Source organism: Elephantulus edwardii, unplaced genomic scaffold, assembly GCF_000299155.1.
Source record: "Elephantulus edwardii isolate Elephantulus edwardi_28Jun2011 unplaced genomic scaffold, EleEdw1.0 scaffold00162, whole genome shotgun sequence".
Taxonomy (NCBI): Eukaryota; Metazoa; Chordata; class Mammalia; order Macroscelidea; family Macroscelididae; genus Elephantulus; species Elephantulus edwardii.
In genome coordinates this window covers 355,028-372,934 of record NW_006399912.1, presented here as the reverse complement: position 1 = coordinate 372,934, position 17,907 = coordinate 355,028, and the positions used below count along the sequence as shown (strand labels likewise).

The following is a 17,907-nucleotide window of genomic DNA, read 5'->3' as shown; positions in this document are numbered from 1 at the left end:
AAATGTTTCTGTTGATGTGATGAAGAGATAAAAATAAGATGTTCTTCACCAAGTTAAACTCTATGAAAGTCAAGCGCTTGGCTGAGTAGTAGGGATTCATCTTTAGAGCCTCAGGGATCAAATACAGGTTCTGGCAAAAGAGCAGATAGTGCAGTGGTTGTGGAAGACTGAAAATGCAAAGGGGCTAGGATCAGGTGTGGTAAACTAGCAGTACCCAGTACAGGTTTTAAGTGATCCTTATGGGTTTGTATCCATTATGTGTTCTTGGTCCATGTTTTTCTATCTTCACTAACCTAGCCCTCACCCAAGCCTATCACCTCCTGCTGGGACCACTCAAAAGCCTCTTGGTGGGTCCATTTCTGTAAGCATTCTGCACACAGCCTATAGGCATCTTTAACAACTATGAACCAGATGGTGTTACTCCTGCATAAAACCTCCTGATGGCTTCCTACTAGTCTTAACTCGGCCTCTCAGGGCCCACCAGGCTTCACCCATCCACCCCACCCCACTCAGTCTTCCCCAGTACCATCTCCAGTCACATTAGCCACCTTCCAGCCATGGGGACAGCCAATCCGTCCCGACCCTGCTTGGGACAGCCAATCTGTCACTTCCTGCTCTCTTTTCTCCATCTCCATGCCTGGCTCCTCTGAATCCAGGGCTCAATTCAAATATGTGAGCTCCTCAGAGAACCTCCCTGCCCCCCAATCTAAAGCAGCCCACCACCATCCTTGTTTCAGTCATGCACATTTACCGAGGAGATGCCAGGTGCTAAAAAAAATAGCAGCGAACATGGCTGGAGTGGGGAGGGAGGGAACCGATCCCACAGAGCTCACTGTCTTTCTACGTGCCTCCACACCCCTTAAACTTCCGGTAATCTTTTTTGAGTACCTGCTTGTCTTCCTCACCAAGTGCCAAGAAGGCCAGGGCTGATCTGTTCTGCTCACCGTATTCGCTCGGCAGGCACAGCGGGTACTCACTGAGTATGTTTAATAAGGAGTGGATTGGTGAGTGGATGGAAGGATGGACGATGGGCAGGAGGCAGACAGGTGCCCAGGACGCCTGGTACACATTCCATCTGGCTCCTGGCTCGGTAAGTTCTCCCTCAGGAACAGCCCCTGGTGCCCAGCACTGCTCCGCCGGCCCTGCTCTCCTCTGCATCACCTTTAGGTCTGGTCATTTAGCAAAGATGGGTCACAGAGGAGAGAAGTCAACTTGGCCTGATCAAGCTGAGTGGTGTTCATCCACATTTTCCAAAAGGAAACTCTGAATGCCACCTCAGCGTTCCCTTCTGTGCCCAGTGACACATGTCCAGCATCATTCAGCTGAGAGGTTTGGCCAAAGAGCTATGCCTACCCCTAAGCCACCTGCAGGCTTTTCTCTTTCTCACCCCTGCTTGTCCCCTTCCAGACCACGCTGTGTGTGACGCTGCAGAGGTCTTTCTCCTCCCTGGGCCTTTATATGCCCATATCTAATATGCAAGCCAGGGCTGGTCACTGCCAGAGACAAGACCCCAGTGTGTCCCTTCTCAAGATGACCCAGGAGCGCCTTGAAGTCTTGCAGACAAGGCTGGCCTAGCAAAGTGCCCGTGCCAGCCCCGCCCCCCCAGCGCGGCTGTGCTGTGAAGGCAGCCTGCAAGCAAACCTGGCAGCCCCTGCAGGCAGGAGCTGCAGAGCTGGGGCACCCTGAAACCCGACTCCAAAAACAGCAGCGCGGCAGGGCCAAGAGGAAGTGCGAGCTCTCTGCCGAAAGCGGCTTCTCCTGTTCTGAGCTTCCGCCCGGGGCCTCTGCACCCAGGCGCACAGGGGGCCACCCTGCTGGCTCCCTATTTTTTTCTGACACTCCAAACCTTTCTCCTTCCAAGACCAATGAGGATCCTCACAAAGCCAAGGTCACGATCCAGCCAGGATGAGGATGTGGGAGGAGCTAAGAGCTCTGTCTCAAAGGCTTTCTTTGCCCTTACACTGTAAGGTGCCCCAGCGTGGTTTTGGTCCTGGCCCCTTCCCTTGAACAGCTTGTCAAGTTTGCGAGGAAAGGTTTCCTAGTTCCAGTTAAGGGTCTAAGAGGGTCAGCCCTTTCCGGGGCAGCTGCAAACCAGGAGGAGGTGGGCGGAGAGTAGAAACTCGGGGGAGGGGTGTATGTCTGGCTTAGCCATGCCTCCCCCTTCGCCAGCAATGTCCCGATCTGCCCTCACCTCGCGAAGCCAGGGCACTTACAGGCCTTGGAGGCCCAGGAGGACGTCGCCTCGGGGGTCCCATCTCTGGCCAAACGGTGCCCCCAAACGGCGGTGGCTGCATGATCCGGGCAGCTCCGGGAAGCTGGTCCGGACCGGAGGTGGCGGGTGGTGGCGAGCAGGGGAACGGCGGTGGTCAGGACCCTACTCCAGATACCCATCGAAGACGTCAAGCTCCGAGTCGGCGTCGTAGAGGCCCGAGCCGGGGTCCGAGAGCACACCGAGGTCCACAAGCGCCTGGTCCATGTCCTCGGGCAGGAAGACGAGGCCCACATTGAGGACGATGTACTCCATGAGGAAGGCGTAGTACAGGATCAGCACGTTGACGAAGAACAGGCCCACGTAGAACATAGAGGGCAGCAGCGGCGGCGGCACGTAGGGGGCCAGTGAGCCCAGCGCGTCCAGGTGGGCCGCGACCCGGGCGCCGGGCATGCAGGGGGCGGCGGGGGCGGCGGCCCGGCGAGCTCAGCCGCTGCGGCGCCCGGGCGGCCGGAGAGGGGGCACTTCAGCCATCCAGGGCGTCCGGGGCTTGACGGACGCGGTGCTGGGCCCCGGCGGTATCCCCCGGGGATGCCCGGCAGCCGCTGCGGATGGGCCGCGAAACGAGCCCGGACGGCGTCACCGCGCCCCCAAAGGCGCCACCCGACCCTCCCGACAGCCCGGCGGTACCCCCCGAAGTGGACGGCGGCTGCCAGGCTCCGCCGATGCGCCCGCGCGCGCTCACAGACCCTAGCCGCGGCGGAGGAGAGGCGGGCCCCGATGTTCAGCGTCGAGGGCCAGTCCCGGCGGCTGCCTCTCCCACCCGGCCCGGCCGTCCCGCGCGCCCCCTTCGCGCCCCCGCAGGCCCAGCGCCCATGGCTGCGGCCGCCGCGTCGCCCTCCTGGTCGCGTTCCCAGCACCGCCTCCGCAGCGGCCCCGCGCTCATTGGCCCGCCCGCCCCTGCCTATGCTCATTGGTAGGCTCATCTCCCGCGCTCATTGGCCCGTTTCGTCTGGGGGCGGATACTCCTTTGCTCCGCCCCTCTGGGCTCCGGGACGCGCTTGTTACCTCGGTTCTGGTCTCCGACCCGACCACAAACCCAGTTTTTTTTCCGAGTCCAAGGAGCAAAGAGAGAATGAGAAAGAGGGGAGCAAAGTACTGAACACAATTCAGACTTAAACTTATCCTAAGGTTACAAAAGCAGGACAAAACCACGGCCGGCTTCTGAACTTAGCTCAATTTGAGTATGACGTTAGGCTTCTCTGAGGCTCAGATTCTCTAGGCGAGAAAGGTGAGATGCGAGACATTTCCAGTGGAAATGCGCCTATTTTCCGTAAGTGAGATCTGTTATTATCCCCTTTTCCCCTATCCACATTCTAGTCTGCCCGTTGTGGTTCTGCCTCCTGTCGTGTACCTGCCGAGTCAAAACCGACCCAAAGCTGACCCTCCAGCAGGTTTTAAAGGCAGTGTGAATCGCTGCGGACGAAATTGCACATCCTGCCGCCGCGGAGCAGCGAGTGGATTCAAGTTGCGTGCCTTTTGCGATTGCAGCGCAGCTTCTTACCTCTAGGCCACCAGAGCATCCTAGAGGTCGTCTAGAGATTCCCAGGCAGGTCAGACCAGCTGCTAGGGTTGTTTTTTGTGTTTGTTTTGTAAACCATGTTTAAAAGCAACTGTAACATGCGTGGTGAACAGCAAGCAAGAATTACACAGAGAAAAGTGAATATCCTTACACTTTCTCATTTGGCGTTCCTCCTTTGGGCGATTGGGTTTATCTTACCTAAAGTCACTGAAAGCTTCTTTAAATATTAGGTCTGGGAGGGGGTGGGGTGGATTGTACAACAATGAATTTTTTTTCAAAGAGAAAAGTGAACTGGGGGGACGGAAGAAAATGTGCAACAATGAGTGAATGAATAGAAATCCAAGTTCTTTATAAACTTTCATTAAAATCTCAATTAAAAAAAGTAAAATAGATAGATAGATAGATAGATATAGATATATAACACCAAACTGAAAGCTTTACATTCATACATTCATTGATTAGTGTCAGCTAGACAATGCAATGTAGTATGTTTCTCCTTTATACAGATTAAGAAACCGAAGTCTAGAGACATGAAAGGAACAGAGGGAAAGCTAAGGAGCTTTAGCCTATTTGTGGGGCACCACTTGGCCTCTTCTTTTTCTACAGCACTTCTTCCTCTCACACATCACTCCTCTCAGTGAAAACCAAACCCAAACCCGTGACTATCCACTGGATATCCATCCATTGGATGTCCACAGGGCTCAAGGCAACCCTATAGGGCAGAGTAGAACTAACCTATATGATTCCCAAGGCTGTATATCTTCATGCAAGTTAATGGCTTCATCTTTCTTCTAAGCAATGCATTCAAACCGCTGACATTCCAGTGGTTTTGGTTAGCATTCTAGGGCTTAATCGAAGCATAGCTGACCCTCCAGCAGGTTCTACTGTGACACCGGAGCGTCCTTTCTGAATGAAAAAACACTCCAAACCATTAACCCTCCCCTGGTCTCCACTAACTGCTGAAAGTCGAACAAATCTTCGTCCATGCATTCATTATTCTGCCAGTATTTGATGACCATCTATGATGTGCCAAGACTTACGCTGAGCATTGGGGGAAACGGTGGCCCCTGGTTTGATTGTACAGTTGATGGAATAGACTAGACATGAAGGAAGTGTAGAAATGAATGAGTAGTTAGCAGGGAAATTTTTGCCAACTCAGAATTTCCTACTAATTCGGAAGAGAAATTTAGACACATCGTTTTGGCTCTCTTCTTCCTTCCCCTCTCCTAGGAATTTGGGTATAGACCAGAGAAATCCACTAAAAGGACAGGATAGTTCATTGTGTACACTGTTGCTTGGTTATTTTTCTTCAGTAAACAGTTTTAAAACCTAAAGTGGACAAAAAGGAGGATACATAAGGCTATTACAGAGTTGATACAGTTTTGATAATTAAGGAGTAAAACTAGGGTGTCTGGGCTTAAACTCTTAGGCTGCCACTTCTTAACTGTATGACCTTGAGCATGTCAACCTTTCTCTTACTTGCTGAAATCAGAGGATCTAAAGTACTTATTCCCCTGCCTCCAAAGTACTTATTGATGAAGATCAACCACTACAGCCTTCGGTATGGATTGCACTTCGGCATAAAACAAAAATCCTCACAACTGGACCAGTAAGCAATAGCATAATTGATGGAGAAAAGACTGAAAGACTAGAATTCACAATTATTATCTATGGAAGCAGTAATCAAGAAATCAAATGATATATTTAATTGGGCAAAATCTACGTAAAATGACCTTTTAAAAATATTAGTAACGTGGCACTTTGAGGAGTAAGTGCACCTGATGCAGCCTGTGATCTTTTAAATGGCATCGACGTCTGAAAACTGGACAAGGAATAGGGAAAGTGGAAGAATTCATTGAAGCCTTTAATTATGGTGTTGGCAAAGAATATTGAATGTACCCTGGACTATCAGAAGATGGAATAAATCTGTCTTGCAGAAATACAGCCAAAATTCTCCTTGAAAGTGAGACACTGGCACGTACTTTGGACTTTTCCTGCAGACGGACAGACAACTTGCTTGGTCAAGTACAAGATCAACGCAGAATAGGAAGACCCTCAAAGGAGATGAATTAATACTGTGGTAGCAACGGTGGGCTTAAACATACCAAAGATTTTGAGAATGGCGCAGGACCTGGCAGCATTTCTAGGAAAGGGTTGCGATGAGTTGTAATTGACTCAACAGTTATTGTGGGAGTCAAATAATATATGTAAAGGATATGCCCTACAATAGCTATTCTTGTCATAAAGTCCAGAATACTATGGTTACTTTTGTTCATCATCATCATCACTATCTCTTAAGTTCTCTGACTCCTTTTTCAGGGTTCCGCATAGAGGCTGACTCTAATTCCCGCCCACTCTGACAATCCCTGTCACCTCCTCCTTTAGCTCCTCCCCCTTACCGGGGGCCTCAACCCTGCGGTTGCGCGATGCACTCTGGGCCTTGTAGTCCATTCGCAGAGTCCTGTCGCCAGCGGCCTCGCGGGCGAACTGCATTTCCCTGCGTTCCAGGCAGCGGCGGCCGTAAAGCGCGGCGGCTGAACGGCTGGTTCCGGCTGAATGTCAGTACGGGGCTGTGGGCCGGGGAGGAAGGAGGTTGTCGGTGTCTCTACAACCTCCGGCTTTGCCTCCTCCGTTCGAGCTACCTCCACGGGCGCCTGGCGGCTCGGCCGCTTGAGTATGAGACCGTGACGCAAACGACGGGGTCGGGCCGCCGACATGTTTGGCCGCTCTCGGAGCTGGGTGGGCGGGGGCCATGGCAAGTCCTCCCGTAACATCCACTCCTTGGACCACCTCAAGTGAGTGTGTTGGGGTGAACGTGGATAGGGGAGGCCGCGGGGCTGGGCATGGGGATGGGGCTTACAGCCCCGGGCAGGGGACCTTGAGAGGTGTGAGAGCGGAGATGGGGGGCGGAGAGCTGCGCTTGGGCAAGACTGGTTATGAGCGAGGTGGTTACGAGCGAGGTCTCTGAAGTTGGAACGCCCGGGTTCGAACCCTCACCCGGTTGCCCCTCTCTGAGTGACCTTGGGCAAGTTGCTCATGGTCTCAGTTTCCGCGCGTGTGAAATTGGCATAAGCTTCCAGATTATGGATTTAGACTTGATTCTTGACCTGGACGGGCTGTGGCACTAAGCTTCCTTGGGGTTGTGCTGCTTTGGCTGGAGAGCATGGGGGTCAAAGGCCTAGAGTCTTGGAGTGGGATAGTCCCGTGTGTGCGAGTTTAAGACTCCAGTTTCCTGTCTTGCAAAATGTGTGTAGTGACAGCACTTGCTGCCTAAGACAGTTGGGAGGTTTGGATAAGAAGCCCCACATCTACAGGGGCTTAATAAATGACAGCGTTGTTTAAATCAAAGGAAATCATTTTCCCCGGGGGGGAGGTTAAATAGAGCTTCTAGAGAGCTAGGTGGCAAAGGGGTTCTTGGATCCAGTAGTTCACAGATACTAAGAAATAGTCTTTGTAATCAGACTTCTGTTCAGATTCCAACTCCACTACTTTAATAGCTTTGTGAGCTTGGGCAAAATTACTACCCTTTCTGGGCCTCTAACTCGATGTCTTCGAATAAGTATCTTGATCCTTGTACAAGAATTCAGTAGTGTCATGCGCAAAAAGAATTTGTTCAATAAATGGTCACACACCCAGCGCCTGCCACTTAAGTAGGTGGCCAGTATAGCAGGAATTGTGATTGCCAGCCTAGCAAATCCTTCCCAGACTACCTGACCTAAAAAAACACATATGCGCACCCCACCCCATTCTTCCTCTACTCCATTCCCTTTCTGGCCGACTTTTCTCTTGGTTTTGGTCATTGCACCTCTACTACTTGCACTTACTCTATTTTTACTTCTTTTCTTCCTGCTTGTTCTGATCACCACTGTATTCTCAGCTTCCAATGCTGTTCCTAGCACACAGTGGGAACTCAGTGAATACTTAAGGAATGAGAGTGAATGAATGAAGGAATTGGGGAGAAGCGTAGAACAGGCAGAGGCTGTGGGCTTGGAGGAGGGACATGTAGGTTGCAGAGACCTTTGAGGAAGGAGTGACTGTTGGGAGGGAAATGCAGTATGGAGAGAAGGGATTGAGTGGGTGTAGACAAACCTTGGATGGTAAGACATGGGCTGGTGTCTGCAGGGCACTTCCGGGATTACTAATGAGAAGGAATATGGGTACAGGGGTGACAGTAGGAGAAAGACAGGATCCTGGGAGGGAGTCAGAAGGGAATTGGATAAAGACTGCCCCCTTTCAGGGTGGATATGAGGTCATGGTTCTCAGATGGCTCCTTTCTAGCATGGAGCAGATATTAATAAATGTTGATGGGTCTCAAAACAGTAGGGATGATTTTGAGGGTGGCGAGTGCAATATAGAAAGAGAGAGAGTGGCCCAAGGAGAGGGCGAGGGTAAGAAATCAGGAATCTTTTATGTGAGGGCAGCTGGACAGGGAGGGGAGAGGCTGAAGGATTTCAGGAATTTCAAGTGGGTGGATGTGGCTGAGAAGGAGAGGATGGTTATATAGATAGAATTTGAGCCTCCAGCCAGACCCAAGTAGCTGCAGTCTCTCCCCGAGCTCTGCCTAATTTCAGCTTGGCCTCATGGTGCATTGGGATGCACTGGCATCCCAAAAGCATGTGGTTCAAATCCACCAGCTGCTCTGTGGGAGAAAAATGGTCAGTCTCCTCCTGTGCAGTTTCCTGCCTCTGAAAACGTGCTGGAGAGTCAGCTATGGGTTGGTTCTGACCCTATAGCAGCAACAACAGTTGCTTTCATGTTTATTTATTGCTCTGTTCTTTGTTGGGTACTTACTGAGGACTTCCTGTGAGTTGTCTCTTTTAGTCCTTATGAATCCGTTGAGTTATGGAAACGGTTTTTATTTCCATCTTATGAATGTGACTATAAGACTCAAAGAGTTTAAAAGTCGCTTGCCCCAGGGTGACAACTGAAAAGTGACAGAGCTAGAAGACAGTCTGACCCCAGAGCTTGCATTCATTACATTGTGTTTCTGACTAACCTTTCCCTCAAAGTCAGTTTGGAGGAACTTCTGACTTAGCCTTACCACTAGAGAGCATCCCAGGGGATGAGAGAGGGTCTCGGGTTTCTTTCAAGAATCCTGGGAACCACCTAGGTTAATCCTGTAGGTCTCCTGTGTATCTGGTGCTTTTTTTTTGGAAACTTGAGCAGCCTGCCCTGGATCAGGCAGAGCTGCTTAATCCATATTACAGCCCAAAGAGCTCTGCCACTTGTGTGCTGCAGCGGGGTTTGGAAAATCACTGGGTAATTTGGAAGAGTGCTGTGTCAGCTGGGGTGCTCATCATGTGGCTCTGATAGTAAGTATCTTGAGCCGTGGGTGTAACCACGCAGCTGGTGGGTGAGATGCCCACAGAGACAAAGACTATATAGGATGACAAGTACTGGGATCAATCCCTGGAGCCCCAGGGTTCCTGGACAGGAGGCATCATCAGGGTGGAGTTTTTCAAGGACAGTAGGAGTTGTCTTACGGGGCTAGAGGAAGCCCTGTAACCTGGACCCTTGGTTATGTGGGAGTGTTCAGTGGAAGCAGGCAGTTGTAGAAAGCAGGGCTGGAGATTAAAACTGGTTTGAGCTCTGTCTGATGTATGGGATGATCAAACCTCCTGCTTTACCTGGGCCTGAGAAATTTCTCAGGGAAGGGGACTTGGAGGACTAAAACCAGAGAGTCTTGGGCAAAGCAGAGCAAATTTGGCACCCTGCCAGGGGCGGGGGGCGGGGGGAGGGTCCCAGGTATAGAGGTTTAATTAAGTGCCTATCTGCTAGTTGAATGGTCTACATTGTGAGCCCATTCATCTGCTTCATAGGAGAAAGACTTGACAGTCTGCTTTCATAAAGATTATAGCCTAAGAAACTGTATGGGGCAGGTCTGTTCTGTCATAGTGGTTCGTTAAGAGTCTGCATGGACTGTATGGCACATGACAGCCAGTGACAAGTAATAGGCCCTGACCTAGGGCAGTAGAAGTAGAGAGAAAAGGTCCAGATATTGAAATGATTTAGAATTAATTATTATTTTTGTATGCTGTTAGAACATCTGAAAATCCTTTTGTTTTTGGTGGTTGTTGTTAAGATAAATTGCCGTTAGAACATCTAGGAACCTTTTTCTTTTTGTTAAAATAATTTTTTTAGAGTAGTTTGAGATTGGCAGAAGAGTTGAGACGATAGCATAGAGTTGGAAACCCCTTTTAACCAGTTATCCCATTCCTAGCTTGCACATTACAAGGAGCAATAAAGGCCTCTTCCTGTTAGACAAGAGTTTCACTTGTGCTGAATGATAGAAAGGGTGTACCTGTGATCTTTGTCTGCTAGATTGAGAGATGATTTTTTTTGACACAGCTTAAAATAAACAAGTGCTTATTTACTGTACATCCTGGATGGCTTATTGTCCAGGTTAGTTGCAAGACTATGACATTTGCTGACATGCGCAAATCTTTACTGATGGAGTCAGCTCAGTGCTACCAGAACCTCACTACCAGTCCACAAACTGGTAGAACTTTTTTCTTGTTAGTGCTTGCCTTTGTGGGTAGGTCAAGATTCTTGGTTGCAAGTGACATAAACCCAACTCAGAATTGCCTTCACCCCAAGTGGAATGTATTGGCTCCTGTCATTGAATGGTCTGTCCTGTGGCTTAGCCACAGCTCAGTCCAGATGTCCACCGTTGGAAAGAGGGATGATCTCTTCTTGTTGTTGATATTCTAAGGCAGGCTGCGGACTTACATCATAATTAGTTTAGCCATCCCTGGGCGGGGTGGGGGGGAGAGCCTCTCATTTTAATTCTGCCAGCAAAGGCTAGACTGGAGGACCAGTCTTGGGTATTATCCCCATCCCTGACCTAATGACTGTAGTCAGAAGGTGAGGTATTCTAACTGGCCAATCTTGGCTCATACCCCATTCCCCTGAGCCACAGGGATGGGGTCAACTCATATAAGGTAGTGTAATGAGAATGGGGAAGAATGGTTCTCTGTGGAAAAATGGAGGGTTATAATCAAAGGTAGGTTTTTTGTGCCTACAAGGTAGGGGTTCACTAAAACTAAAACTATGGATCTTACCCAGAGACACCTTGTGTTGAGAAATAGAACTGTGATCCATGCGACTTTCAGGATCTGTGATCTTTTAGTAGTAGTTTGCCGAGCTTTTCTTTCGATGTGCCCCTGGGTAGATTCAGATTGTCAGCCTTTGGGTTAACTGGCCAACTCTTAACTCTTTGTACCATCTGGGACTTAAGTGCTCACTACTCTTGATATTGGCAACTTTTTAAAAAATTTTATTTTATTAATTTTAATGAACATTTACAGAGATTTTGGATTTCCATTCATTCATTGTTGTACTATTTTCTCTACCCCCCCAGTTCGTTCCTCTCTCTCTCTCTTTTTTCTCCTTTCTCCCCCCCCCAAAGTCTGTTTTAATTGTCCCAGATATTGGCAACTTTTGGCTAAGATAGCATTGATACTTTATGGTAGCACTAATAGAATTTGGGATATAATGTTACCAGTTTCCTTTTCTTCAAACATTGTATTTATTGTATCACTCCCAGCACCATCTGTAATGGCCCCAAGCACTAACTCTGAGGGTTGTTTGTTCCTACCTGTCTGGTTAGGGAGCATTGAGGTGGGCCATTGAACCCAGGCTAGTGAGTCTGCTCACTAGCTAGCTAGGCTGCTCTTGGTAGACAGACAGCCTGTCAGAAAACTAAGGCATTGATGTTTGTTACCCAGAGGTCAGGTCAGGGCACAGAGGTGGGAGCATTGGAGAAAGCTTGGAGTAGGCACATGGCAGAATCAGGCCATAGAGTCAGGGTGTGCATGAGGCAAGGGGGTGTGTGACTGAGAGTGGAGTGAGGAGGCAGGAGAGGACACCCCAGGCCAGGTCTCACTGGGCCTTGTGAATCACGTTAAGGAATTTGGACTTAGCCTGAGAACAGCAGGAAGCATTTAGAAGTTTTAAACCAAAGGTCTTCTGTGGCTGATGTTTGGAGGCAGCCAGGCTGTAAGTGGGATACCCACTCAGAGGGCTGCTGCCGTCTGGTGGCAAGTTCTGGTACAACCACTATGCTCCCAGTCTACTTCTCACACCGTTTATGTCTTTGGCAACTCTCCTGCCCATACATACACCTCACTCGCCAGACGTCTGGGTCTTCTCCCTGTCAACTTGAACTCCCCTCTTCCCTCTCTCCTGGCCGCCCGTTTGCTTAGTTAGCTCCTTGAAATGCCAGTTCTGCAGAAATTGCCCTGGTGATTTTAGCCATTGAGAAGTGTTACTGACTTTTCTACTGTCTCTTGTACTTGCAGTGCCACGAAGTGAACTTGGTATTGTATGCCATCTTCTCATTACCAACAATGGCATCTCATTACCAGAGTGGACTGGCATTAGGCCTTGTAGGGATGTCTGGTGGCCTATTGTTAAGGAGTTGCATGACCAACAGACAGTGGTTTGAAACCACTGCTCAGCGGGAGAAAGATGAGCAGTCTCCTCTCGGACAGTTTACAGCCTCTGAAAATCTATCAGAGGGCCAGCTATGAGTTGGTTCTAACTCAACTGCATACAACATCTCTAACCAGAGAGTGGATTGGTCTTGACTGTAGGTTTTTCAAACTTTAGCCGAGCATTGGGGCAGATCCCCAGGGTTCTTCAGGCATCTTCTTTTAGGATTCCAAGCAAATGGTTCTGATTTTGGCTTTTAACCAAGACTACTGGAACATGTCTCATGGACATTGGCCATTATTTTGCAAATAAAGTTCATGTGACAAACCGCTTCCCAACCCAACCCAACCCTCCCCAGTCCTTTCTCAGAATGAGGAGGAAGGCTCTGCCTCCTAACCAGTGCATATTCTTCCTGTTATAAGGCATCAAGGGAGCTGTTGGAGCATGTCCCATACTGGTGGTCTGAAAGACCCAAACTGAATGGCTTCCTCAGTTTTGGGGAGCTTCCCCCCACCAGCCTTTCTGGAATAATTGTTCTTCTTGGCCTAGTCATGTCATTTGACTTCTTGACAGCATTAATTTTCTGTCCACTGTTTTGGTTTGTGTTGAGTGTAAGGGTGCTCTGGTAGTGAAGGCCATAAACAAGTTTTACTGAGAACCTCAAAGCTGTTCATCTCCAGCTGTGCCTTTTTATCAAGGGGTCAGGACCAACTCCATAACAGAGACAGAGAGAGAACGCAAGATCATCCAGTTGTATGTTTTGGGTGCAAACAATAAGCTGACTCAAATAGCTGGCACTGGTTTAGATAAGGAGATTTGCTAATTCTCTTACAGAAAAATCCAAGTATGCAGGCTTCGGATAAGGATTTCTGTTTTGAGGGGATGGGACACGTATGCCACTTGCCCTTATGCTGACATTTTTATGGCTATAAAATAGTCTGCCTGAAGCCCAGTGGCTTATAATCTACAACTAACCCAGAAGGGAGCTCTGGTGGCTTAGTGGTAAGGAATTGCACTGCCAACACAAAGGTATGTGGTTTGAATCCACCAGCTGCTCCATGGGAGTAAGATGATCACCTTTTGTACAAACTTACTGACTTTTTTAAAAAATTTTATTTTATTAATTTTAATGAGCATTTACAGAGATTTTAGATTTCCATTCATTCATTGTTGCACTAATTTACTGACTCTTAAAACCTGCTGGAGGGTCAACTATGAGTTGGTTATGATGTGATGGCTCACAGCAGCAACAATAACCACCAACCTAAAGGTTGGCAGTTCAAACTCACCTAGTGGCCCCTGGGAAGAACAGCCAAAAACTCCTACAGAACAGTTTTATTCTGTCACACATGGAGTTATCCAGGAGATCTTCCTGAGTTTAGGCCAACTGAATAATTGCTTATAGCAAGAATATATCCACAGCTCATCACATTGTCCAATTGGTTGTCTCTGGTGGTCTTGTGGGTAAGGAGTTTCACTGCCAACCCAAAAGCAGGTGGTTTTAATCCACTAGCTGCTCCTTGGGAGGAAGAGGGGCAGTCTCTTCCCATGAGAAAACCTGCTGGAGGGTCAGCTATGAGTTACCTTTGATTTGACAGTAATGAGTTGTTTTATTGTCCTGTGAAGCTGGGAGTATAGTCACCCATCTCTAAAAAAACCCTGTGAGGGGGCAGTGGTACAGGGAGGGAACTAGCCATGTCTAGCTCTGTCTCTTTTTCTCATTGCCATTGAGTTGTCCAGCTCATAGCTGATCCTCCAGTGGGTTTCCAGAGTTGTAAATCACAGAGGAGGAGACCGCCCATCTTTCTCCTGTGGAGCAGCTAGTGAGTTTGAATTGCTGAAGAATCATGGCTCCACTCTCTAGTTTGTGCTAGCAGAGCTCCCTGTCTGACCTCTCCTAAAGGGGGTTGGGGTGTCCTTGCTCTCAGTTCATCAGTTGTTTACTCTTGAAACATGTTCTTGAACCTAGCTCCATCCAACTTTAGTTCAGGGACAGACTATCACTGATCTGAGATAAAAGCACAGCCCTAACCCCTTCCTCTGGCTCTGTGTCCAGGTGCCTTCCCCAATAGCAAGCAGTCCAGCAGATTCACATGCAGGGTGTGCGCACTGGGAAGCACCACATAGCTCTTACAAGGGCCCAACTCAGGTCATACCTCCAAGAATTACTTGCTGTAGATGCCTGTTTTGTTCCATTCTGTGTACTTTTCACCATTAGAGGGCATTTTTCCTGTCTTCTCCCTGATCTTCACACATAGTGATCAGTGTGACGATGAAAGAGCAAGGCTCACTGGTCCAGGTTGACATTTTTGGAAGGGTGACTCATCAGGAGAAGCAACACCCTTGAACACCTTTGCTTAATCTAGTAGATCGCACTCTGTGTAGGGCTTGTTCTTCTGGCCAGAAGCCTGGACTCTGACCAAAGGGAGGTTCTCAAGGGTGGGTCTCTCCTAGGAATGCCTGGTGCTGAGCAAGCCCAGCAGACACAGCAGACTCCTGTCCTCATCTGTCTCTATGCCACACCCCCAGCACCCCAAGCACCCCAATCATGGTGTGATTTAGAGGGAGTTGTAGGTGGAGGTTGTTTGTTGTTAGGTACCTTTGAATCAGAAAGAAACTGCCCAGTTCTGTACTACCGTCACAGTCATTGCCATGTTTGAGCCCATTGTTAGAGCCGGTTTCATTGAGGGTCTTCCTCTTTTCTGATCTGCTTTACCAAGCATGATACCTTCTCCAGCGACTGGTCTCTCCTCATAACTTATCCAGAGTATGTGAGACGCTGTCACGAAACCTCAGTTCTAAGGAGCATTCTGGCTGTGCTTTGCCCAGGACAGACAGCCTTACCCCAATCTGTGAACGGGCAGGGGTGGTTCTGGTCCTTCTAGGCCACCATCACTGCTTTCATCCTTCCTCTCACATCCTCGCTTGTAGGTAAACACTAGTGTCGCCCAATAGGAGCATGGTTGGAGGCCATTACTATGAAACCTTGAGCTGTCTGCTGAAAACACAGTTTTTCCAGATGAACTTAATGTATCTATCCCTGGAATGGACATGATTGCTGATTTCAGCAGGGCGTGAAACCTTATGACTGTTTAAATTATGAACTGAGTGCTCTCTTGAGAAGGCAAGGTCTGTGAAGGCGCTTTGTTTACAGTTCCGAGCCCTTGGTGATGAGCCTCTCGGGTATTGGCTATAGATTGGCCGTAAGCTGCTGTTTGTGAGTCTCTAGGCATTTCAGCTTTCAAGATGGCCTGTCAATATGAAGTTTGCTAATGTGCAGGGGCCTAAATTAAGACTCCTCTGAAGCATTTATGGTACTCATTGATCCATTTCCCTGTGTCCATTCCTACTCATTTTGACCCTGTTGGTTCAATTAAAGGCCTTTTCTTCTGATCTGATAAATACTTTGAAGGCTTTTTAATGTGTTCTTTATCAGTTTGACTTTCTAGTGCACTTGGTATTTCTAACTTTACATTAATGTTTCATGATAAAAGTGCTACTTAGGCGAGCTCTGGTGGCCTAGTGGCAGGAAACTGCACTGCAATCCCAGAGGTGTGCGGTTCGAGTCCACCAGATGCTCTGCTGAAGAAGGTGGAACAATCGCCTCTTGTACCAGTCAGATCCAATTTGACGGTACACACATTAGAAAAAAAAAAAGACAACAATAAAAATTCTTTTTAAAGAAAAGTGTTACTTGGTTGTTTGCATTTGCTCTAGCATAAGGGTTCTGTGGCTGGAATCTAGACTCAGAATGCCCGGGGTGTAAGCCTGACCCTACCTTGTGCTGCACTGGTACCCCCAACAGGTCACCTCACCTCCCAGAACCCTAGCTCCCCAAGAGCATCAGCCCACAGGGATATTGAGGGTAAGTGACTACTGCAGAATTATTCAGGATAGAGCCAGTCATCCGCTGTAATGAATCTGGTGGTGGTGAGGATGATAAAAACCCGAAAGCCCAGCCTGTGAAGGAAATGCTACTAATTTAACAGCAGTTAGCTTTGTAAGAGACACAGAATAAAAATCTTTTTTTTACTGACCCAGTCCAGGGTATTCATTCTGTCCTTGGGAACTTTCTTGAGACAGGCTCAGCTATCCACACGAAGACGTGCATGGTGACATTATTGCTCAGCAGGAACCGTTTGGTGCCTTGATGCCCAGCAGGAGAGAAGCTGGCTCTCTTTTCAGTGGCTGCTCATGCAGCCATTGCACGTGCTTACAAACGGTTGTCAATATCAAAACCAAACCACACCCAGCATTTATTTTAGCATGAGGTGGGAGAAAACAAAAGGCCTAGAAATAGACCTGCAATGTAAGCTCCATTATGTCAATAGGAGCCCTAGTGGCCCAGGGGTTAAGCGCTCTTTTGCCAATCACTTGGTCAGCTGCTTGAATCAGCCAGCCATTCTACAGAAGAAAGATGTGGTATTATGTTTCCTAGAAGGTGACAAGTGGGAAACCTTATTATGCAGTTTTCCTCTGTCCTGTGAGTTAGAATCAACTCATTGGTAATGTTGTTAGGTGCTGTCAAGTCCACAGTGAGCCACAGCGATGCTTGAACAACAGATGGAAACCTTGCCCTGTCCTGCGCCGGCTCCCAAATCTCTACCACACTCAAGCCCATTGTTGTATTCTTCAGGATCTTCTCTTTCTCAGACTCTCTCCGTTTCCCAGCACGATGTCTTTTTCCAAGAGCTGATCCCTCCTGACAGCATACACATATACCTGACATTATATGAGATGAAATTTCACCATCATTGCCTCTAAGGAGCACCTTGGTTGTACTTCACAGGACAGACTTGCTTGTTTGATGGCAGTAGATATGGAAAAATAGCCATCAGTCAATCAATTTCTCTCCCCCACTCTCTCCTCTCTCCTCCCTCCCCCTTGTCCCCTCCCCTCTCCCTGTCCTATCCCCCATTCCCACTCCCCCTTTCTCTCTCCCCTCTCCCCTTTAACCTGTCTCCTTTCCCTTTCTTGCACTCTCTTGCGCTCTGTCTCTCTGTCTCTGTCTGTCTGTCTGTCTCTCTTTCTCTCTCTCTCTTGGTCTCTCTTTTTCTCGCAGTCTCTCTCTCTCTCTCTCACACAGTCTCTCTCGCAGTCTCTCTCTCTCTCTCTCCATCAAATCAGTCACCTCATAGCTGGCTGTCTCCAGTGTCCAGGACTATAAATTGCATGGGAGAAAACGGCTTATCTTTCTCACAAGGAATTGTGATCTTTGGGTTAGCAGTTCAAGTCTCTAGACCATACTTCCTAAAATTAGTCATGTAGTGATGTCCTTTAGTGTCAAAACCGACTCATAGCTGACCCTTCAGTCTGTTTTCAGAAATCACACAGAGGAGAAGTTACATAGGAGGAGAATGACTGTCTTTGGAGCAATCTGGTGGAGCAGCCAGTGGATTCAAGCCACATGCCTTTGGGTTGCTTGTCCACTAGGCCAGCAAAGCTCCATTCAGTGGGTAGAGGGACCAAAGAAATATATTTTAAGTGGCACAAAACCTGCAAAACTTCTGACAACTCCTTACCATTATGCCACAATAGGTCCCCCAAAATAGACTTCTTGTTGTTGTTGTTATGTGCCGTCGAGTCGCCTGCAACTCATAGCGACCCTATGTACAACAGCCCTAAACTCCGCTCTGTCCTGTGCCAATCGCACTGTCTCTAACACTCCCATCCCAATTATCCC

At 48.5% G+C, this 17,907-nt stretch overlaps 2 protein-coding genes across 2 annotated transcripts in view; one reads left to right on the top strand and one right to left on the bottom strand.

Annotated features, from left to right (window-relative positions):
- Nucleotides 1-2,374: 2,374 nt before the first annotated feature.
- DEXI (Dexi homolog (mouse)) lies at nucleotides 2,375-2,662 on the bottom strand. The gene has a single exon (XM_006895209.1). The coding sequence runs from the start codon at nucleotides 2,660-2,662 to the stop codon at nucleotides 2,375-2,377; it is 288 nt and encodes a 95-aa protein (XP_006895271.1).
- A 3,614-nt stretch (nucleotides 2,663-6,276) lies between these two features.
- CLEC16A (C-type lectin domain family 16, member A) overlaps nucleotides 6,277-17,907 on the top strand; it is a 262,635-nt gene continuing 251,004 nt past the window's right edge. Inside the window, exon 1 of the mRNA XM_006895232.1 lies at nucleotides 6,277-6,586. Coding sequence (XP_006895294.1) covers nucleotides 6,507-6,586 — 80 coding nt within the window. The 5' untranslated portion in view covers nucleotides 6,277-6,506. The remainder of the gene's footprint in view (nucleotides 6,587-17,907) is intronic.